Source organism: Herpailurus yagouaroundi, unplaced genomic scaffold (assembly GCF_014898765.1).
Source record: "Herpailurus yagouaroundi ecotype Mexico unplaced genomic scaffold, PumYag 67700, whole genome shotgun sequence".
NCBI lineage: Eukaryota > Metazoa > Chordata > Mammalia > Carnivora > Felidae > Herpailurus > Herpailurus yagouaroundi.
The window spans coordinates 8,811,341-8,836,268 of record NW_024420499.1 but is presented as its reverse complement, the minus strand read 5'-3'; the positions used below and the strand labels follow the sequence as shown (position 1 = coordinate 8,836,268).

Here is a 24,928-nt window from a genome sequence, read left to right as displayed (position 1 = left end):
TGAGATGCCACACCAGATACCCGCCAGTAGAATATTGCCAGAGGGTATTATCTTCTACATTGTAGTGTATTTCAGTGAAATTTGTTCTGTTGATAGGCTTCACTGTTACACAGTATGAGGTTAACATTAGCCTAAAGTGTTATCAGTCATGTTTGCACAGATCAGCACACTGGAGTAGCAAAAGTACTAATATAAATTCAATTATAAAAAAATGTGATCTGAGCTAATATAGTACCTTTCTTTTTATATACAAACAGGAGTGAATTTGCTGTTGGGAACTCGATCTAATCTGTATCTGATGGACAGAAGTGGAAAGGCAGACATTACTAAACTCATAAAGCGAAGACCATTCCGTCAGATTCAAGTTGTAGAGCCACTCAATTTGCTGATTACCATCTCCGGTTTGTTTAAGAACTAAAATTAGCTAAGTAATTATGCAGATAAATTAGGTTCCAAACTAGGCTAAAGACTTTCTCAGGTGACAGTGTTCATAGGAAAGCACTTTAAATATAACCTTAAATTGGGACACCAAACTTTCCTACTTGTGTTTTCTTGTCTATTTACAGTTTGAACTAACTTCTGACTTTCCTTCTGTGTCTGGATATTTGCTGGTAATGCACCTAAGTCATTGATAAGAAAAAAACATGTCATTTACATCTTTCATGTATTTTCTGAGTAGCCACCTACAACCTTATGACTCACAATTTTACCCACCCATGTGTACATGACCACATTCATCATATACTTTTCTTGTGATTTGCCAGAAGTTAACAAAGAACAAACTGGACAATAATTGGATAAAAATGAAAGTGTTGCCCCTGGCACAGCCTTATCATGAGAGTCTTCAGATAGGATTAATTACAAGAACAGATACCCTAAGACCTCAACCTTATTCCCACATAGTAAATGAACTTCTTAATTTTGGTCAGTCAGAGCCTGAATCTCTGAATATGAGAGAGAAAGTAAACAGATGTTAATAATAATTGTCACTACTAAACAGTACTCAGTATTAGAAAAGCACTAGTATTAACGCCAACTGCAGGCAAAAGGTGATTGACAAAAGGATAGGAAAAGTTAAAAAAATAGTTTGTAGAATAAAATGAAGCTAATTACAGCTATTTATGTGTTTGCATACTTCCTGTCTGTACCTAGTAGCTATGTGGCACATTAATTAATGATTATTTATTTTCCAAAAAATTATTAACTCTGTTTTAGGTTTTGGTTGGGGGGAAATACTCTCTAGATATGCTAAAGCTTCATGATTTTTTGATCATGTTTCATTTTCATTAATTTATAATTGCTTGAGGTACACAGATACAACATTTAGATTTTGAAAACATCTGGGTGGCCAAAAGACTGCACATCTGGAAAACCGATTTATTTATTTTTTATCCAACTTTCTCTAACCAAAATGTGCTCTTTTTAATGCTTAAGTTTCTCTCAAATGTAGATTATTTTTGCATCAAATAATACTGAGAACATCAGTGTATAAAGATACCTAATTATTTAGAGTACAAATTTATTCTACCTCTTAAGAGTAGAATTGAAATAGACTTAGATGTCTGAATTCTAATGCTGCTTTAAAAAATGTCATGCAAAAACGTATGTAAGATTAATCACAAGGAAGAATCCTATTGTTGGGCCTAGAAATCTTATAAAAATAAACTATAAAAATGAATATGAAGTCACTATGTATACAAATAAATGTGTAATTTAATGGTCTGTTTTTCCTGAAGGAATTGAAAGAATTTGCTGGGATTTACAATTAGAAAATTAGCATTAAAGATAAATTGGATTGAGAAAAACATGATAAAACTTTACTTATTTTCTAAGTATGCTGGAAAGAAGGAGCACAAAAAGACCCTTCCCACTAGCCCCGAATGCCTAACAGTGAATATATCAGACATCCCTCTCATGCATACATACTACCAGGAACAGCTTCTGGGTCTCTGAATCCCAGAAAGATCATGACTTAGATAAAAGCCAAAACATGGATGGTAATTCTATTGCCTGCACCATGGCAGTCTTAATCTGTCCCAAAGATGTATTTTACATTTCTTCAGATAGGCAGATAGGTAGCTGGTAGACATTTTGACTATCTCTTGGAAGTGAGAGACTAAGAAAGACTTTTCTATCATATTTATAAATCCTGACAGGAAGAATCTAATATAGTGTAGTTTTTCTAAAAGTGCTTTTTACTTTAATGAGAAGATTTTGTTAAAAGGACAAAATACTGTTATTATTTTCTCTTTCTAATATAAGAAAAAATAGACAGAATTGAAATACCGTTTCTTATCTATCAGGCCATAAGAACAGACTTAGGGTGTATCATTTGACCTGGCTGAGGAACAAGATTTTGAATGATGATCCTGATAGTAAAAGAAGACAAGAGGAGATGCTAAAGACAGAAGAAGCCTGCAAAGCTATTGATAAACTGACAGGTTGTGAACACTTCAGTGTCCGTAAGTCTCTTTTCATGTTTACTATAGCTATATAAAGTTTGCTTTCCTTCATTTAGTAAAGTACATTGGGGGTGCCTGGGTTGCTCAGTTGGTTTGGCATCCAACTTTGTCTCAGGTCATGATCTCACGGTTCGTGGGTTTGAGCTCTGTGTTGGGCTCTTTGCTGAAAGCTCAGAGCCTGGAGCCTACTTTGGATTTTGTATCTCCCTCTCTCTCTGCACCCCCTCCACTCATGCTCTGTCTCTCTCTCTCAAAATAAACATTAAAAAATTTTTAAAATGAATGTTTTTAATGGATCTGCGATACCTGTATGGAGATTCATATGATATTATCTTTCTTTGGAAAAGCAATAAAATAGAATCGCATAATAATTCCACTTTTTTAATTGGAAAATTTATTTTAATACTGACTAGGAAACTTTGCAATGAGTAGAAAAGAAAATTCCTCTGTGGTCTGCTGGTTCTTGCTTCCACTATCAATATTCATGAATATAATTGCTAAATATTTTTCTGTTAGATTGTTTTCATTTGTCCTATCTCTTTACAACTATCCACTGCAAAAAGAGGTAACAACTCCAGGGTCTCAGAATCCTGCTCTCATCTGTCAACAATTAGACAGTTATAATATCCCATTCTGTTCTATTTCTGAAGCAAATCTCCTCTCAGCCTTTGTTTTCTTCCTTTCCTTTTCATTAATTACCCCTTCAGACAGAACTAGTGACATAGATAAAAGATAGCTGGAATTACATGATATTTTAACAGGGTGTTGCTATCCTGACTGACCATTTCTGTTCTGTATATAAAGAGGCTTTTCCAGAATAGTTTTCCATATGTGTTTATATAAGTACACATACACCATTAAAGGGAGAAATGAGTACCCAGACAAACTAGGCATTAAATAACTTTTTTCTAGTTTTATGTATCACTACTCTCCTCCAAATCATATTGTATGTATTTAGTAGCCAAAGGTGAAAGAGATCCCAAGATGTTAAACAAAGGGTTTGTATAGCAGAACTGCCTCCTATTAACTTGTAAATTTTTTAGTTCAACAAGAGAGAGTTTACAATAATCAATTACAAGAACATCTTGCAAATCTGTGTTCTTGGTGAGTATATGGATTAGTTAAGGAGTTTTTTTCCTGGCTGAACCCATTACAACCCTCCCATAACAACTAAAAGCCTTTGTCTTATTGACATGTGAATATAGGAGGACAGCCATGTACTCATATTTGCATGGAATTTTCATAGCCTTTCAAGATCCATAAAATAATGGACTGACACCAATTACTGCCATATACTAAAATTATAGGAAGTGTTTGCTTAACAGAGAATTTCTTTGCTTGTTGGGGGTATATTAATCATACTTCTTTAGCCTACTTGGGTGTCGAAAAGAAAAAGTAACAACCAGAGTCAGAGAGAGAGAGAGAGCGAGAGTGAGAGCAACACCAAGGGGGGGGGGGGCCAGGTATGAATAAGAGAAGCGGGGAGAAGCCTTATATTTTGTCTCTGATGAAGTCTGACTAGAAAGGACAGAAACAATGTTCTAAACAAGGGAAAAGGGTTTTAACACAAAATATAAATCTAGGAAGTAGGACAACATATTCCATAAGAATTAGAAGGTCTGAAAGAAAGCATATACTTTTTATTCATTTCTCTTTTTTTTAAGCAGCTGTATTGAAATAATTTACATACCATAAAATTTACCCATTTAGAAGTGTACAATCAATGGTTTTTAGTATGCTTGTAGAGTTTTTTGACCATTTTCATTATCTCAAAATAACCCCCATAGCCATTAGCAATCACTCCACATTCCATCTCTCTTACATTAACCTTATTCTCCTCAGAGTCCTAAATAATCACTGATCTACTTTCTTTTGCTATAACTTTTTCTTTTCTGAACAATCTATTTAAATGGAATCATATATTATATGGTCTTTTGTGACAGGCTTCTGTCATGTAGTATAATGTTTTCAAGGTTCATGCATGCTGTAGCCTGTATAACTTGTATCAATTATTATTTTTATTACTGAATAGTGTTGCATTGTATAGATATACCTTTTGTTCATATGATTTTTGCACATCCATTATTTATACATTTATACTCTTTACAAATTAATGTGGATTAATACACAAAATGTATTAACCTGTCATACATGTGTCTGTACATGGGAATGCATGTTTTATATTCTCTTGGATGGTACTGCCAGACTGTTTTTCAAAGTGGCTCCACCATTTTACATTGCCGTAAGTATGGAGGCTCCATTTTCTCTTCATCTTTACCAACACTTGTAGATGTCTGTCTTTTGATTCTAGCCATCCAAGTGAAGTGGTATCTCATTGTAGTTTTGATTTGTGTTCCCCTGATAACTAATGTTGTCATGTATGTATGTATGTATGTATGTATTTATTTATTTATTTACTTATTGTTGTTGAGTTGTAAGCATTCTTTATATATTCTGGATACTAGGCCCTTATCAGATATATGAATTTCAAATATTTTATCCCATTTCATAGATTATATTTTCACTTTCTTGATAGTGTTTTTTTGATGCCCCCAAATTTTGATTTGGATAAAACTCAATTTATCTATTTTTTTCTTTTGTTTCTTATGCTTTTGGTGTCAAATATAAAAATCCATTGCCGTGAAGATTTATTCCTATATTTACTACTCAGAGTTTTATAGTTTTAGCTCTTACATTTAGGTCGTTGATCCCTTCTGAATTAATTTTTGCATATGGTGTGAGGTAATGGGTCCAACTTCTTCTTTTGTATGTGGATATTCAGTTGTCCTGGTAGCATTTGTTGAAGAGAATATTCTTTCCCAATTGAATGGATAGGACACCATTGACCATAGATATATGGGTTTAGTTATAGACTCCAAATTCTACTCTGTTGATCTATACGCCTATGCCTATCTCAGTACTACACTGTTCTGATTACTGTAGCTTGTAGTAAGTTTTGAAATTGTGAAGTATGAGTCATTCAACTTTGTTTTCCTTTTGCAAGATTGTTTTGGCTATTCAAGGACTCTTCTAATACCATGAATTTTAGGATCAGCATTTCCATTTCTGCAAAAGAGTCTATTGATATTTTAGTAGCAATTAAATTTAGTCCATAGATCACTTTAGATAGTACTGTCCACTTTTTAAAATATTTACATTTTTATTATTTATTTATTTAGTGACTTAAAACAACAGTAATTTATTATTTCTGATAAGTCTGTGAGTTGAGCAAGGCTCAGCTGGATTTTTTTGAATATAGTTGACAATATAATATCAAATTAGTTTCAGGTGTACAACATATTGCTTCAACTTCTCTGTATGTGATGCTGTGTTCACCACAAATGTAGCTACCATCTGTCACCATACAATGTTATTACAATATCGTTGACTATGTTCCCTATGTTTTGCCTTTTATTTCCATGACTTATTCATTCCCTAACTGGAGGCCTTTATCCCCCACTCCCCTACACCAACTTTGCCCATCCCCTGACTGCCTTCCCTCTGGCAACCATCAGTTTGTTGTCTGTATTTATAGGTCTGATTCTGATTTTTGTTTGTTTATTCCTTTTTTTTTTTTAGATTCCACATATGAGTGAAGTCATACAGTCTTTGTCTTTCTCAGTCTGACTTATTTCACTTAGCAGAATATCCTCTAGGTCCATCCATGTATTGCCCTTTAAGAATGTTAAGTCTACCCATCCATGAACAAAAAGTCTTTCCATTTATTTAGGTCTCCTTTAATTTCTTTCAGCAATGTTCTGTAGTTTTCAGTGTACAATTTAGAGTACTCTTAAAGTCTAATGCATACACTTCATAAAACTATATAGTTAGTTTTGTCACCTTTTGGGGGGCATCAAATTGTAACTAAAAAGCTTTTCTAATATATATAATCTGTGCTTATATTGTGGTTATAACATTCTTAATGACCAATACAAATACCTGAGTGTTCTTGTTAACTCTGTGGCATTGTTACTTCTTTGTGTTTTATCATTGTAGTCCAACATGAAGAAACAACATATATTGCAATTGCTTTGAAGTCATCAATTCACCTTTATGCATGGGCACCAAAGTCCTTCGATGAAAGTACTGCTATTAAAGTAAGTGGTCTCCATTTTCTTTAGATCATATGGTTTTTCTTTTGAGAAATTGTAAACACAACAATATTTTGAAATATACTGGCAGAAATATATACCATTCTTCTACAGTTAATGTAATTTGACTATACCATGTGAATAATTATCATTTAACCCTTTTTTAGATAATTCACAGGTGCCACACAGCAAGGGAGAGTATGAGAGAAATCCCTGACCCCTCCCCTTAGAGGACTACCCTACCAGCTCCTCTCTCCCAATTCCTGTACTCAACATGAAGACTTTTTCTTCTAGAGCCCCAAACACAGGCTTTGGGTGCCACCCCAATGACTTGAAGCTGAGAAATTCCCTGTTCTCTCTTAGTGGGGGGTGGAGAGCAGAGGGAAGGTGAGGAAAGGTGTGGCAATGGTAGAGGGGAGAGCCCCACTGAAAGAGGAATGAGGGAAGAGAAAGCCTTTGCTCTAATTACCAGGGCTACAAGGATGGGGGTGGTGAGAAAAGGGTGGGTCTATATCTCATCCAAGCTGGAACTCTAAACACATTTCTCTCCAGAACTATTGCAAGGAATGGTGGTTAGGCTTATTTGGATTACCAGTAATATTTCCACCCTTATTATGGTTTAACTGAACTTCTATGGATCAGTCTCTTAAGGTAACCAGTTGGTGTCCCAAACAACTAAGTCACTAATGATTTTTTAATCACATCTCATAAACTGGGGACTCTTTATGTTTATTAGTTTTTAATAATACTCCAGAATTTTGTGAAATAGGATGATTTTGTGCTTATTCTGTAGCAGTGAGGACTGATTAATGAACTTGGAGCATTATATACAGCCCCAATAAATCCTAATCTGGAGTGAACATCAGAATCATCTGCAACATTTGTTAAAAGTTTAGATCTCAGACCCAACCCCAGGCTGAATTAGTAGGTCTGGAGTAGGGCCTGGGAATCTGTATTTTTAGCAAATGTTTCAGGTGACTTTGAACTAGTTGGTCCATGCACAAGTTTTTACAAAGCACTGATTAAGGACACATCATGATAGACTCCAACAAGGTATTTATTAAATAATTTTGTATCTAAGGTCAGGATCTGTTTACATGGTATATTTTCAAGGCCAAAACATCACATGTATGCAATAAGATGGGCTAATTTCTATAACTGCCTCTTAATGTCTATTTGAATAATAAGTATGTTCTTTTGTAAATAGCACAGACTACTATATTAGACAGTCTGTGTCTGCCCTGGCAGGTCTGATCTGATCTCCCTAAATTGGGCCTTGGGTCAGCTGTCAGTATTTGGATATGGGTTTGTTCTTGGCTGTCTGCTGATTGGTCAGAGCTGCCTGATATGGAGCTGGAAAACAAAGAAGATAAGTACCAACAATCTGTCTAGCCTGATATACAGTTTCTGGTCAAAGTCCTCCCTCTAGTTCTTGAATCTCACCTCATGACTACAGTATGGTGAATCCTGTGATGCCCAGTCTTCTCCTGTGACCTGAACTTGGCAATGAATCCTGTTTGGCTTTTTGTTTCCTTGGATTAGGAATCATAGGAGCCTAGAGTACATCCATTCTATGGTAGGTTAACATGTCTGGCCTTTTTCATTCCCTACCAAGTATGCATTGATCAATCAGCAGACTCCGAAGGAGACTACATGTCCTATGAAGCCTATATACGAATACTGGCAAAAATACAGGCAGCTGATCCAGCAAACCGGTTTAAGAGACCAGATGAGCTCCTTCATCTGCTGAAACTCAAGGCAAGGAATTTAAAGACAGAAAAAAGAGTGAAAAGAGTGCAGGCCATACAAGGTTCTTATAATCATTGAAGATTTGGCCTCTGAAGGAAAACTCAAAATTTAAAACCTCAATATAATTATGTTCTTGTTATAGTAACAGACCTAAGAAAAATTGATAATACATAGGTCTCTAAATGCATTATATAATTTTAGAAATCAACCAGGATTTTATAAACATGTTAAACAAGAGCGTGGGAACATTTACCTTAGTCAGAGTGTCATTTTTGGCCTTTCGGCCATATTTGGTTTTATATCTACAGGTGTTTCCAACAGTTGGTCATAAGCCAGTGACAGTTGACCTGGCTATTGGTTCTGAAAAAAGACTAAAGATTTTCTTCAGCTCAGCAGATGGATATCACATCATTGATGCAGAATCTGAGGTTATGTCTGATGTGACTCTGCCAAATAACGTAAGATCCCTAGAAATTGTACACCACAATTTGAGTTTTTCTAACAGTCAAAACTCTTAAAGATTTAAAAATATGATTATGAATATCTATACTGGAGCTGAAACCTAAAAGATAAGTATAGAGTACCAGAAAGTAGTAATGGATAAACAGAAATCACTAATGGCTTCTTAGCCACACAGCTGAGTCTGTTTATTCTTCAGATATATTTTGTCTTGCACAGTGTTTTTGTTTGTTTGTTTTTAAATGAATAGAGTTTACACTTAAAAATCTGGACTTCCATTGATAAACCAAAAGGTCTGATAACATCTGGCTCTCATTACTATCTGGCCATTATCAACTGGAAATTATTCCTGTCTGGCCCCTTTTATTTTATTATTATTTTTATTTTTTTATGGCTGCCCCCTTTTAGATGGAATATACACATACATTGCCTATCCATTCACCTTTATGTATTTATAATAACTAGCCCTAGTAGATGTATGAGTTTGCAATCTTTGCTTTTAGTCCTTCTGTACCCCATAATACATTTTTAAACAGATTCATTAAAAATACAGCAGTATTGCAACATTATTATATGTACCCTCCTTCATTATCCAAATCCTAGTGCTTTAACTGTGGCATATAGCAAATTATCATAGTGTTCTCTTATATAGTATCAATTATAGTTAGAATTTCTGATCAAAGAATTCAGCAGTTTAAAAGATAATGTACTTCAACTCTTAACTCTTAAATAATTATAAGTAATGAGACTATGGGGAAATATCTAAAATATGGATAATTGTAAAAATACCATACACATAATTTATAGAGTTCGAACATAATACCCCCACACACATGCACCATACAAAATATGATTCTGAGTGTCTCAAATTTGATGGTAGCAGTGATGTTTGCTTTATTGAAAATTATATCTTTTTTAAAAAGGGCTGAAACAACAAATCTCTGCTTCACCCTTTTTTAATTCCACAGTTTGTTGACAACTAAAATTTTAGCAGTTTAGCATTATATAAAAGTCCAGGAGAAAACTTTTTTGTACTTTTAAGTCACTGTAGTAATATGATATTTTACATAGCTTTCAGAATTGTCTCATACATCTCTGAAAAATTACATAGAGCAATTGTCAGATCATTAGTGGAGACATTTAAAAAAACATGTTGGTCATATTAACAATCTAATTAGTTGATCACTCAGTTGTCACCTATGAGTATATAGAAACCACCCTGTTTATAATGTAGAAAGCATTGAACCATGCCCAGCCAAAGTCACTTAGATATGAGTTCAGATTAATATTAATGTAAGTATTATAGTACTTGTCAGTTGGAATGTCTTCCATAGCTTCCTGAATCTTTTTTTATGACATGGCAGATAGCCTTCATTTTGAAGCCAGTGCCATATTAAACATTGCAATATTGGTCCAAGTTTATACTTATTTGAAACATCATTCAGGAAGATTGCACTCTGTGTTCTACTTGATTACCAAGCAAGGAGAATTATTTCCTTTTGAAACAATCAGTTCATTATTGTAGAAGCAAGAATGAGAGATCAGTTTTTAAAAAATTATTTTATGACCTAATTATGATACCTTAAGTATATTCAAAAAAATAGTATTTTTAGCTAAATGCCCTAGTGTCTTGACCCATTAAAACAGTAAGGACTCTAATAAAATGGAGGGGAGTGTCTTCTGAAACAGAATGCACTAAAAATGCAATTTTTCCAAGAGCTCCAAAGTACAAAACCTGTAATGCTACAAGGGAGCCATGTGTGCTAAAGAATATCTGGTTACTGCAGGAATCTTCTGAGAAGCAAGGGAATTACCTCTGAGGCTTTCTGGGTTTACAGCAGTCCACCTCTATTCTAACCAGATGTTTTTAGACAACTTTCTTCCTTGAAATTTCTTTTTCTCTCTTCCTTCATCTCTTTTCTGATTCAATTGCTCATGCAAGTGCCCAGGGAACGCATTAAATTTGCTTTTCGCCTCTGGATCCCCATTTTAGTTTTAAGGATTGTTGTTGCTGAGACATGGCCTCAAGCACTTGGCCTGAGTGCGCTGGGTTTGGCAAGTATAGTTTCTGACCTTATTTTCTTGTAACTTGCTAATTTAGAGAAATAATAAAGGAATGTAATTGTTCATTTCTCAGAGAAATACTACTAATGTGGCAATTTATGTAGTTTAAAATTGATCACATTGTTTTAACATCATAAAATTAACGAATTCTTAGATATTGCTTAATATTTCATATTATGTCACCTGATACATCTCTCATGTCTGAATTGTGTATTGAAGATATTTTATGATTATATAATTTAGATAAGAAATTCTACATTTTTGTGAAGGGAGAATGGCTGTTTTATTTCAAGCAGTGATGAATATTATAAAGTTGCCCCTTGTAAACATTTCAAGCTCAAGCTTTTTTTAAAGCTAAATTTCTATTTCTGATGTAAATTAATTGTGTAGATAACCAGTGATTGTGTATTTGTTAGTTGGTTCGCATATTCATCACTAAAGTATTCATTAGTGTGCTGAAATGAATCTGTAGTCCAACTCTGTAACAAGTAACGTTTCTTTTATCATTATACACACTTTGTTATATTTCAACAATTTTTCCTGTGTTGGAAATATCTCTCTGCTTTTTTTCAAACAAAGTTTTCTAAAGTACACTATTTAAACAGTGATGTCTTTATGACATGGAAAAGGCTCTTTTCAAAGAGAGCATGGTGTTTAATATTAAAATGTTAGATAGCATGCTGTTTAATATTAAAATAGAAGTTTCTTTTCCTCCCTGCACTTCAAACCCCTTTTTGATCTTTATTGCTCAGTCAAGCTGCTTCAATTAAAGTAGTAGTGATAAAATGTTGGACATATAAATCTTTATGAAACATAATTCCAGCCCCTGGAAATCATTATACCACAGAATATCATCATTTTACCTGATTCCTTGGGAATTGGCATGATGCTCACCTTCAATGCTGAAGCCCTTTCTATGGAAGCAAATGAACAACTCTTCAAGAAGATTCTTGAGGTGTGGAAAAACATACCATCTTCAGTAGGTATGTACAAAATTTTTTTCTTTTTCATATGATCCTATAGAAATTTCTGTTTTCTGAAATATCACATTTCCTCAAGGCATATAGGGTTAATTTAGGATACTGCATACTTACTAAGTTGTGCGTGTTTGCCATATGCTTAATGAATTCACAAGGCTACTACAAAGAGTCTAATTTCAACTGCTTTAGTTGTTCATGTGCAATAATCATAAAATTAAAATAAGAAAGGAATTCCTTTCCACAATAATCCATAATTTTATTTTAATTCCCTTTGGTTGCAGATTTTATGCAGATGTTGGAAATGCTTCATTCCCTCACACTGATGTTAGGGGGTTACCTTTATCTTAGGAGACTGCCAAATAATCATAAAAGAAGAGCAGAATATCTCTATTTCATATAGTAAATAGTTATCTGTTTAGAGAATGATAATCCTGTGAAGAGTCAAATACACACTAAATATGTGACATGTTGGTTATCACTAAGATTTCATCGTCCTTCATTTATGTAAGAGATAAATATGACTAGCTGGAATGCCTATTAGGTACTATCCAGGTGGCAACATAAAGAAAACTGACTTCATCTTCATCAGGCCAGAACATTGTTTTCTTCTTGACCAATGCAGGACTGCTCATCTGCAAAATATGAATAACTTGAGACTCTTGTGTATGTTTCTGAGGTTTGGTGACTACAAAGGTGATTGTAGATAAGAAACAATGCATATGAACAGGAAAGTATTAGGGAGAATAGGAAGATTTTATGGAGGGTAAATGATTCTGAAAGGAAGAGGAGATTAATGAAGCAAATAAAGGGGAAGGGGGAAGGAGAAGTAACGGGAGGGAGGGAAGGAGGGAGAGAGAGAGAAAGAGTAGGGTAATTTGTCTGTTAAAGAGTTGGAAGCTTCTGAAATCTTTATGAAATGGTTAAGTGTGATTCCCATGTGGCTTTAAGGACCAGTTTGAAAGAACTGCTTTTTAATGGACTTTTTTTCATTATGGGATGATGGCACTTTGCATTGCATTTGCAGAATCCTTTCTTTTTGCACACAGTGTTAAGCATTGTCCTGAAAACCTCTTCCAATTTCTTCAAATAGGTAAGAACTCCCAAAGGGTTTAAAACCATTTTCAGTGACAGAGGTAAATGCTTATAATTGACAGACCTGGGACAAAAGAAACTGAAAAATGAATCTTGTTCTAACCTTTACAATGGTACATTTGCAATCAATATGTTAATCAGAAATTGAAATAAGGAAATTCAGCTGAAATGGGAAACTAGGCAAACCCCTATATTTATGCCACTGGACAATCATAGGAATCAAAGGGTCTTAAAATGTCATCTCATAAGCTCTTGTCCTTAGGCAGGACAACTTCTGATGTAAAACAAAAAGCTATTTTAAGTTGCAAGAATTTGAAAAATGTATCTCTCCATGTAAAATAAAGTATGGCACTATAAGAATGTGATATTTTGGTTTGTGTATTAGGGGTATTTTGAGAATATACTAAAGACTACAGTATAACACTGATATTAAGGAAATCAATTTCTCCTTCTGTCTAAAAACAACTGCTTTGTTATTTAAAACTAACCTAGATCCAGATTTCCCCAATCTAAAATTTACATTACCTTGAGATATAATAAATATTTTCAATAATAAGATCATTGATTTGTATTTTCAAACAAATAAATAGAGGCTTAGCATTCACAGCAGGTATCACTAAACATACCCACTCCAAATCATTGGATCCCATTTCATAAGCAAGCTAGCTCAGTAGCTAGGTTAAATGGCAAATTAATGTTTTTCAGAATTAAGGTGAAAATTGTATAATTCCATATGAACTGTGTGCTTGGACTCAGCAAGTACCCTGTGTGTTAAATTTAGAATTGTTTGCTCTGTGTGGTTGTTGACAAAAATAACAATTTTAATAAAGTATTCATATAGGTGAAAAAATTCAAATCTGGATAGACTACATCTATTACTTGTTTCCATCAATCAGGTCATGGATTTCCCTCACTTACTTTGTATCTGGAGTGATTTTAATTCTAGTCTGAAACTAGACTTAAATCTTCTTCCAGGAGAGCCATTTGTCTGAATAAAAATACAACTATAAAATATAATTGCACAAAAAAGTGCAATTATAATTTAATTACAATTTTGTAGTCAACTTCATACACAAAAATACTTTGAATTATAATGGAAAAGAGGCAAGAGATAATAAATGCTTAGTAGGTTTTAGTTGAGGAATTCTAAATGCCTCACACTGTGCCTATAGAAAGTCACTTTAATCAAGTTTAGTAAGTTTTTCATGTGTCCTTTTATGCATATTTAATTTTTACATATATAGGCCAGGTAAATTTTGGCTTAAAGGTATTCTAGGACTTTTGACAATGATAAAAATTTTAAGACTATATCATAACAACTCAGAGTTTATTGTGCTTATAATAGAATAAAATGGAGGGGTGCCTAGGAAGCTCAGTCAGTTGAACATCTGACTCTTATTTCAGCTCAGCTCATGATCCCAGAGTTGTGGAATTGAGTCCCATGTCAGGCTCAGTGCTAAGCATGGAGCTACTTAAGATTCTTTCTCTCTCTCTCTCCCTCTGCCCCTCTCCTCTGAACTTGTACTCTCTCTGTCTAAAAAAAAATATTTTAAAAATAAGAAAATGGGAAGTCTAATGAACTGAATTCTGATTTTAGTCATGTTAATATAGGAATGGAGGTGCATTATTTTGGTGTTCTCTAGACTATTTCAGCTTGACATAAAATTTTGATATTATTTTAAGTGCAGGATTGGATTTATTTATGGAAATTTGCTTTCCTATAAAGTACATAAAATCAAAGTAAATATTAAACATTTAACAATAATACTGCTCCCTGTGTCAGAAAATACCTTACAGCACCAGATGACTATATAGCTAGTTACATAATTAAGTTTTTCTGCTTTAAGCAATTTTCATAATTTTTTAATTGAAATTCAGGTAACGTACAATGTTATATTAGTTTCAGGTGTACAACATAGTGATTTTACAATTCTATACATTACTCAATGCTCACCACGATAAGTGTAGTCATTATCTGTCAACATACAATTGTCATAATCTTTACTGTCACCAAGTGACACAGAGTCCAAAAGTTAAAATCTTAATAAAATTTCCTGAATAAGATTGAGCCTAAACAGTATCAAATTAGGTGTAGTTCTGTTTATAATGTGGTGATTCATTGACTTCCATTAGAGTTGCTAAAGTCATTATCTGAGCAAGTCATTTTTTAACAGTTTTAATTTTGAAGTTAATCAGGTTTTTATGTATGTCACTTGAGCATAAATACAAACCCTTATGGAATGCTATACCTCAACTAGACTGTAAGATAAAAAAAAAAATGGCTGTCAGTTGATTTGACTTTTTACAAACAGGATAGAATTAACACTTAGCTTTTTCTGTGGTATTAGGGTATATGAATACAAAAGTTAATTGAGATCTAATTACTCAACATTGATCACAATTGTAACAGTAGATAGCTTGCATGAATACCACTGCTGAGCAGCATAATGGGCAGATGACTAACTGCAGAAGGAGGGAAAAAAGAATATTTTTACCTGAACTATAATAATGAGCTTCTTAATCAAATGTTGACTGCTTTTCTGCTTTTTAAATTTTTATTGCAGCTTTTGAGTGTACACAGCGAACCACAGGATGGGGCCAAAAGGCCATTGAAGTCCGCTCTTTGCAATCAAGGGTTCTGGAAAGTGAACTGAAGCGCAGGTCAATTAAGAAGCTGAGATTTCTGTGTACCCGAGGTGACAAGGTATTGTTTATATCCCCTAGTTACAGCAAAAATAAAGCACACAATGAAAATTAAACAAGGAAATCCAATGCCTTCTGTCCATAAATATATTTATGACATAATTCCCAAGTTGGCAAACTATTGATGAAAACAGTTTTTCATTTTGCAGTAGTAATATCAATTTGGTAAATGATGATAATTTGATTTGAAAAAAATTTTTTTTCTAAAAAAGTAAAAATCCTAATTATGTCCTAAGAAAAACTTAACCATTATTTTGTGTGATGCAAAATCCATTATTGCCTTTGATGCACAGTTCTGTTCATATTTGTATTAATGATAATTTGAAACAGAATGCTTGAGTAAATCTGTCTTTTATAGTTTTCAACATAATTCAATAATAGAAGAAAAAAGTATTTATGTTTCCCAAACACCTAATATGTGGTAGAGTTTGTGCTAAATACTCACAACATTACTTTAATCTTCACAAGTGGGTATTATTTCCATTTTAAAGGTAAGAAAAATAAAGTTAAGATTTGTCAATTTTTGTGTAGTGTGATCATTTTTAACAACCAATTCAGATACTTTAAATGGAAAAAATGCATTGTATAAAATCATTACAGTCTCTACATATTATGAGAAATAATAGCATGAAAAAATAATCCTAATAAAATTATGAAACATCCACCTTTGGAAGACATTGCAGAGGATTCAAATTAATATTAGAACAACCAGGGTAAAGCATTGTGCATCAAAGAAAAATACTGGTTTTCAATATGACGGGACGTACATGGGAAGAATCAGTGTTTGAGGTCAGATGGTCTTAGCATGCAGTACCGGCTCGGCCACATAACTAGGTATAAGAACCTGGAAGTTTGATTTATCTTCCTGACCCTTAGTTCCTTCATCTCCCAAATGGAAATATCAAAAACTGCTTTGGTAATAATTTTGACAATTAGTGTTAATGTGCATATAGTAAGCATATCATATACTGCCTGTATATAAAATGTGTTAAGTCAAGGGTAGCTAGTGTTATCATCATCATCATCACCATCATCATCACCATCATCAATATCAAAACTCTTCTAAGTATATTCATTGTGGATGTATAAAGCCTTAGTCCTAACAAGGAGGCCTCCATTTGCTATTTATATTCATGTTCTGTTTTAATTTTCTGTATGGCACAGACCATATTCATAAGACATGTTCCTCTCTAGGCTGATTAATTTAACTCATACTATCAATGTATTGATGTCATGTCCATTCCACTGAAATGGAAAATCCCACAAAATAGAAAGTTTCAGTAGCCATTTAAACACCGTTAACAATGCCAAACAACATCGTTTAATACATTTCCTTGTATTAAAAGAAAAAGTAAAGCCAACTTGAGTAAAAGATTTTTTTTAAAGCAAAGGGGAATCCTTAACCAAAACAAATCAAGAATATCAGCAGATAAATGCCGCAACAAAAACCTAATTTTATTTAACTATACGAAGTACAGTTATATAGAATACGGTAAAAGATTATTTTTAAATATATAATTTAGACTCTGTACCAATTTAAAGTCTTGTTCTTTCAGGAAATCCTGTTCTGAAAAAAAAAGTATGGCTTAATAATTTTAATTGGTTGATGAAGAACAAATGAAATTATAGTTGTATCTGTAAAATATCAGATAACAATGTATAAAATATTTACTGATGGTGTCTCTTTCTCTCTTTCTAAAGCTATTTTTTACCTCTACCCTGCGCAATCGCCACAGCCGGGTTTATTTCATGACCCTTGGAAAACTTGAAGAGCTCCAAAGCATTTATGATGTTTAAAAGGTTCCAGTGATTTATTACAACATTTACAAACATCATAAATATGAAATCTGCATCTTAAAATTTCTGAGATTAAATGAGCATTCAGTTTTATTGTTAGGGAAAAATTAAATCAGATACTTTACTTTTAATGTAGCACAAAATAGTTCTAATGAGAAATGCAGCTTTATATATAAAATTAACTATAGCAAGCTCTGTGTACTCCAATGGTGTACAATGTCTTTTGCACAAACTTTGTAACTTTTGTTACTGTGAACTCAAATATTACTCTTAGTACAGTTTGGACAGTATCTATATTCAGATATTACTACATGGAGTAAAGAAACCTGTAATGAGTTAGATTCCAAGTAGCTTTCAAAATAATTGGCCCTGAGTGAGGTTTTTCAGAAAGAAATAAAAATAGCAACAAACTATATGCAAACTTGCAAAGTCATATAAAGAACCAAAAGTTAGATTATTAAATGAAAATAATAAGAACTATGCTACAAACAAGACTAAGCCTGAACAACCTGCATGCCTAGAGAAAACTACAGTGATAAAGGGGAAAAGGCCACCCATTTCCTTGCTGTTCCTTGACAGTTAAGCCCCCAGTCAGAGACCAGTTGTGTTTTTTTCATACCATGTTCAGCTGGTTTTCTCCTGATAAGAAGGAAGAAAGTCTTAGATGCTTGATGTTCCTCAGAACCCCTGAAGATGTGCAATAGCTGTTTGTTTGTTTGTTTGTTTGTTTGTTTGTTTTTTTAAACCACCAAATAATACACTTGCAAGCCTGAATACAGGACTAAACTCCTATACACATGTACTGTAGAATGAGTTGAGGTTTTTTTTTAATACTTCAAAATAGGCGTCAAATTCTAACCCCCAAAGACAGATTGGTTGATTTATAAAAATTCTTATCTGGCCAAAAGTGGGACCATCAGACAACATGGAATATTTTCCCAATCCTAGATTGAACTACATAAGAAGTTCCCCTCAGTTATTAAACAAAAAGAACAAAATGCAACAACAAAAAAACTTTGGCTGCTAATACTTTTTTTTTCCCATTTCTATTTCTGTAAAATAAGAAATTAATCTAAAAGTGATAAGTCCACATGTAGGGACTTAATGTTTAGGTAAAAAAAAAGAAAAAGAAAAAAACATTTTGAAAAAAATGCAACTTTCATCAAATTTAGAGTAGTGAAAATCATGTTAGTCCATCACCCAATATGTTATAGACGCCATAGGTAGGTGGTGTTTGGTCACCTATGGTAACTGCTACCTGGTGAAAACCATAATTTCTGCATATACATCCTCAATACCATGGTTAGTTCTGGGGCAAGAATAAGCAACAGAACTACCACAAAGTATACCTCAGTATAATTCCTCTAGTTCTGCTTCAAGAGTATGAAGACAGTGCTAGTGGGATAATAGTTTTCAAACTACCTGGTTAACCAAAATACAAAATCAGCTGACTATGTGTGATTTCGTGATAGCACATTATTTCTTGGTGCCTTGGTGACAAGAATGATGATTTGGATTTTCCTAACAACTTACATCAAGAGTGTAGTAGCTCAAAATGAGAATTTAGGAGAACCTGAATCCATGAGTTACAGAAATAAATGTGATTCACATCTCTGTTACTGTGACACAATAATGTGATCCTAAAACTGGCTTATCCTTGAGTGTTTACAACTCGAATGACTTTTTAAATGCAGTAGTTTAAAGAGGAAACATTTATGTCAAATTATTTCCTTAGAAGCAGTCTTCATTATTATAAATTTGTACACCAAAAAGGCCATGGGGGAACTTTGTGCAAGTACCTCATTGCTGAGCAAATGGAGCTTGCTATGTTTGCATTTCAGAAAATTCTTTCATTTAAGTAGTGTGTAGAATCAAGTCTTTTGAAAATTCATTTTTCTTCATAATATTTACTCAAAGTTAAGATTAGAGAAATAAGTTTCATCTTAAAATCATATTTTTAAGGCAGTAAGACAGTAAACTAGTTTAGGAAATCAACTCCCATTGTGCTCTGTGGCTGTTATTCTAGTAAAACATAGACCATGGTGAACTGAATCTACAGAGATGTACCAAAGTAAACAAACAAGAAAAATTGCAGACATGTAGCTGAACTTTAAAGGATAAGGTGTTAACAAAGAAAGGAAGCTGGCACACATCACAAAGGGAGATTGAAATGTTGGATAGCCAAATAGAAAGGATTGAAAATATTTAAAGTGGTGTATAAGTAATGAATATCTCAAATTTTGATGTTATTCCATCTGGAATTTGTATACCCTTTGCCAGCTGAAACAAGAAAGTGAAGGGGCAATTAAATTTCATAGTCCGTGCACAGTAATGGAAGAAATTATATCTATACCTCACCTTGTAGATCAGCACTTGGCAGTCCCAGCTCATTACAGAAGCAATGGTGGGGTAATCCTGGCTAGCCAATTCTCCTAGCCCTGTGATTGAAAGCATGAAAGTTCTAGCAGGTTGTGAGTAGCATTGGGACAAAATACAGTTTTATTTTAGTGTACTTTAGTTTTTTTCACCAAAGCTCTTGTCCAAAATAAAAGGCATTGTTGGAAATATTTGAAAACTAAAAAATGATGTATGAAGAGGGCTAACAAGAAAAGCTGTGAGTGATTAGGTCTGTTGAAGTAAGGGAAGAGCTCAGAGGAAATAGTAGGAAAGGATAATCGTTTAGATAGTAAAATAGGCAAAGCAGAAATCACACACGTACATGCATACACATATACATACACACATGCAAACCATTAGAATGCATAATTTTAATATTTTCAGTGCCACCAGTTTCTAGATAAAATAATCACTGTGTTTTCTGCCAGCACTCATTTAATTGAAACAGTATTCATAAAACCAGGAATAATGCCACATGCACTCAATGGGATCTTTTAAATACTCTTCAATTATTTTTTTAAATGTGCCTATTTAAATCAATTTGTATTTGATATGTGCTTTAACTTAAAAAATTATTGAAATAATCTTTGAGACTGCTAATTGTTTCATCAGAAAGTCTGCAATGAACCATGTTCAACCTCTAAAAATAAACATTTTAAAAATTATTGAATTATATCATTATTTGAAATATGCTTGTCTAATGCCTCAGAATTAGGATTCATTCAGGGACTATTCATTTCTTTAAATTATGTAATAAGGCACTGATTGGAAGTTGTCAGAGGTTCTACTTGTTGTTCCATTAGGAATTCTGGGCAAGGAAATTTATAATGATATGGCTAAAATTCTTCTGGGTATACTGGTGGATGGAATTAGAAACCAATTAATTTTCCTTAAAATATGTGGGAATTTACACAGACACACAGTATCACATGGCATGGGTAAAACCCAAGGAAGTTTTAATGTTGACCCCATTCCCATCCCACCCCAGTGTTCTGAAATCCAGTGGAGAAGAAGAGAAACCTTATCCATAGAAAGGAATAAAATATTTATAATTTCTTAGCATTCAAGAAAGGGTTTAGTGCGGGCTGATGGTCAAAAATGGAAGATGGAGTAATTACAGCAGGTTGTCAAGGAAGATGAGTCCTTCAGTTGGGAACAGAAGAGGAATAGCACTTCTCTCAAGCAGGTCACAGAACCATCAGAGACCTGGCCCCATGAATATCCTATTGTCTTGGGACATTATGGAGAGAAATTTATCAAGCTTTCCCATTAGGGCCGGCTGAGTGTGGTTCTAATTTGTCAAGTGTGGCAAGGTGTTCATTAGTTGGGTTACCTAGACATGACAAGCTCATCCAGGCTTTTACAGTCTAAATTCTCAGTGCTTCTATGATCAAATTGACTCATTCAGCTTGATATTTAGAGCCCACAGACTTCAACTATTTTAAGGGGCACAGAGCCATGGAATAAAAATACCATCACAGATTGGAATTGGAATGGGCAGGGTGATGACCCAAAGCTGAAAGAGGGCATTATCCTAGGAACCCTTTACCAAAGCATAGGAACAGGGTAGGTCATGAGTAGAAGTTGCTATTAGTAACGTTACCATTCTTGAAAAAAGCAGTGGGTTTACATACTCCAATACCACACTTCTATTAACTGAATCTTTTCCAACACTATGACTTCCAATATAACAGCACCTTTTTATTTACAGGGCCTTTGGCCCTCAAGGAATTCAAGTTTCTGAAGATAATAAAGTCATTGTGTATAGCCACTGTTTAATTCCAAAAATTAAATAGAAGGTAGCTAATGAATTAAAGGCCAAACATGTATTAGAAAACATTGTCATGGTGCCTGGGTGGCTCAGTGGGTTAAGCTTCTGACTTCAGCTGAGGTGATGATCTCACAGTTTGTGAGTTCGAGCCTCATGCCAGGCTCTGTGCTGACAGCCCAGAGCCTGGAGTCTGCTTCAGATTCTGTCTCCCTCTCTCACTGCCCCTCCCCCACTCATTCTCTCTCTCTCTCTCTCTCTCTCTCTCTCTCTCTCTCAAAAAATAAACATTAAAAATAAGAAAACAGTGTCACATGCCATGTCTTATGTTGTTCACAACCATTTCAACTAATTTAAAAAAGTAGTTCCTGAAGGAGTAAAACTTATTCTATATGGATTTATATTTTTAGAAGCTAGTCCACACCATACTGTGTAGATGAATGCAAAATCAGGTTGGGGATTAACTTTTTCTCATAGCTTTGCCACCCTTTATGTCAAAGTGACTCGTTTGGTGCTTAGCATACAACAAAGATTCATAAAAACATGAATTGAAAAAGAGAAATTGACCTTTTTTGCCTTGATTTTCTTAGTGCTATTTTATTTGCAAACGTTTAAAATTAAAATTCACAAATCCATTTGTTTCACCAAAGTGCCATCTATATTCAGATGACCAAAGAGTAATGACCTATTTGGGGTAATTTCAAATGATTTTACCCTATAAACCTAAAATGAAACAAAGAATAAGTCAAGATAAAATTAAAATTTGCAGTGTCTCCTCAAGTTTTGTTTACCTTTATTTTTTTGCATTTTTTGGATTTTTTGTTTTTTATTGTAGTATAATTAAGATACACTGTTAAATTAGTTTCAGGTGTACAATATAGTGATTCAACAATTCTATACATTACTCAGTGTTCATCACAGTGGGTATACTCTTAATCCCCTTTTATCTATTTCACCCATACCCCACCTCCTGCATTACCTTTAAAAGCAACACATGAGGTCCATTGAGCCTGGGCTCATCACTGGACAGAATCTGTTGGTATTGGCCAGTCCTCTACTTTTCTGACTGTGGACTAGATTTCCCATAAGTTTCAGTGGTTTGAGTCAGCTTTTCCCACTTTCTTTCCTGTACCAGAGTTTGTGGGAGTGTCTCCTTTGTGGGGGGAGGAGTGCAAAGGTCCCAGTGGACACGGGAGAATGGCAAAATGCACTGGTGTCGGAGTGAAGATGATAAGGGTGAAGCCTGGTACCAGATGTGTGTTGTGATTTTCCCTAATCCTTGAAATGCTGCTGCTACACGGTCACATGAATTTTTCTGGGTTGGGCTGGTGCCCAGCTACAGTCTCTGGATACCAGCAGCCTCATGGTCTTGCAAACATTCCTTAAGGCTGGATGGAACTTGGCCATTGCACAGCGAGACCCTCCACCAGAAGGTCAGAATGGGTTAAAGACAGTCCCTCAGAAGTGAGGGGTTGGGAAACACAGCCACATATGAGATGAATCTCAGGAGGGAGGTGCTGCCTGGCAGCCTAAAGGCTTGGTCATGGATGGTGTAGAAGTGGGGAGTTTGGGAACCAGAGACAAAAGAAGGGTGTTTGAATGCTAGTGGGAGAGAGCACAGAGTTCTGATACTACAGACTATGTAGCTGGGTGACACCATTTTTACCCCTTCCGCACATGCACATTCACGCCTACATGCACCACAACAATCCACTTCAGTAAGCTAAGCAGTGCCACCTAGTGGAGAACAGAGCTGTTACACTAAGCCCTGCCCAACTAGGCCAACTGCACTTTTAAGGAGCACCACAAATCTCCCCTCCTGCTTAGTTTATAGACTGTAAAGTGCTTCATACTTTGAATTCTAGGGGAAACCGGATGTAATTTCAATCATATTTGATTCTGTTTGCTGGCCCATCTATTCATTTTTTTTCTTTCTTTTCTTATTCTTGAAAACAGAAAGAGAAACTATTTTTATTTTCCATTTGTATTAAAAAGATTTTCTTTAATTTTTTCTACTATATTTTTTACTTTTTTGTACATTTTATATTCTATTTTACTTCCATCATTTCATTTTATTCTATTTTATTGTATTCATTTTTTCAACTTTTTAAATGTTTTCCTTTTTTATCGTTTTTTTTCTTTTCTTTTCTTTCCCTTTTTTCTCTAATCTACCAAGTTTCTTTCAACAACCCGACCAAAAAACACCTAGGATCTAGCATGCTTTTTTAAATTTTTTTGTGTTGTTTTAATTGCTTAATTTTCATTTTTTTTTACTTTATTAATTCATTTTCTTCCTTCAAAATGACAAAATGAAGGAATTCACCCCAAAAGAAAGAACAGGAACAAATGACATCCAGGGACTTAATCAACACAGGTACAAGCAAGGTGTCTGAACCAGAATTTAGAATCACGATAATAAGAATACTAGCTGGGGTTGAAAATAGATTACAATCCCTTTTGGCTGAGATAAAAGAAGTAAAAACTAGTCAAGATGAAAAAGAAATGTTATAACTGAGCTACAATCTTGAATGGTGCCACATCAGCAAGGATGGATGAAGCAGAGCAGTGAATCAGCGATATAGAAGACAAACATGGAGAATAATGAAGCAGAATAAAAGAGGGAGACTAAGGCAAAAGAGCTCAATATAAGAATGAGAGAACTCAGTGACTCATTAAAAAGGAATAACATCCAAATCATAGGGGTCCCAGAAGTTGAAAAGAGACGAATAAGGGTAGAAGGTTTATGTGTCAAATCATAGCAGAAAACTTTCCTAAACTGGAGAAAGACACAGACATCAAAATCCAGGAAGCACAGAGAACTCCCATTAGATGCAACAAAAACCAACCATCAACAAGGCATATCAAAGTCAAATTCACAGGATACTCAGCCAAGGAAAGAATCATGAAAGCAGCAAGGGAAAAAAGTCCTCAACACACAAGGGAAGATAGATCAGGTTCAAAGCAGACCTATCCACAGAAACTTGGAATGCCAGAAAGGACTGGCGGGATATATTCAATGTGCTAAATAAGAAAAATATGCAACCAAGAATTCTTTATCCAGCAAGGTTGTCATTCAAAATAGAAGGAGAGATAAAAAGTTTCCCAAACAAAAATTAAAGGAGTTCATGAGCACAAAACCAATACTGCAAAATATTTTAAGGGGGACTCTCTGAGGGGAGAAATGATGGGGAGAAAAAAGACCAAAAGCAACAAAGACAAGAAAGGACCAGAGAACACCACCAGAAACTCCAACTCTATAGGAAACATAATGGATATAAATTCATATCTTTCAGTACTCACTCTAAACATCAATGAAATAAATGCTCCAATCAAAGATATATGGTAGGGGTGCCTGGGTGGCTCAGT

The 24,928-nt window shown here is 34.3% G+C and overlaps 1 protein-coding gene across 1 annotated transcript in view; it reads left to right on the top strand.

The window, feature by feature from the left end:
- NRK (Nik related kinase) overlaps positions 1–20,464 on the top strand; it is a 155,432-nt gene extending 134,968 nt beyond the window's left edge. The window contains exons 17-24 of the mRNA XM_040468433.1: positions 258–401; positions 2,304–2,462; positions 6,459–6,563; positions 8,169–8,311; positions 8,611–8,760; positions 11,649–11,808; positions 15,462–15,601; positions 17,302–20,464. Of these exons, the coding sequence (XP_040324367.1) occupies positions 258–401; positions 2,304–2,462; positions 6,459–6,563; positions 8,169–8,311; positions 8,611–8,760; positions 11,649–11,808; positions 15,462–15,601; positions 17,302–17,397 (1,097 nt within the window). The 3' untranslated portion in view covers positions 17,398–20,464. The remainder of the gene's footprint in view (positions 1–257; positions 402–2,303; positions 2,463–6,458; positions 6,564–8,168; positions 8,312–8,610; positions 8,761–11,648; positions 11,809–15,461; positions 15,602–17,301) is intronic.
- Positions 20,465–24,928: the final 4,464 nt, after the last annotated feature.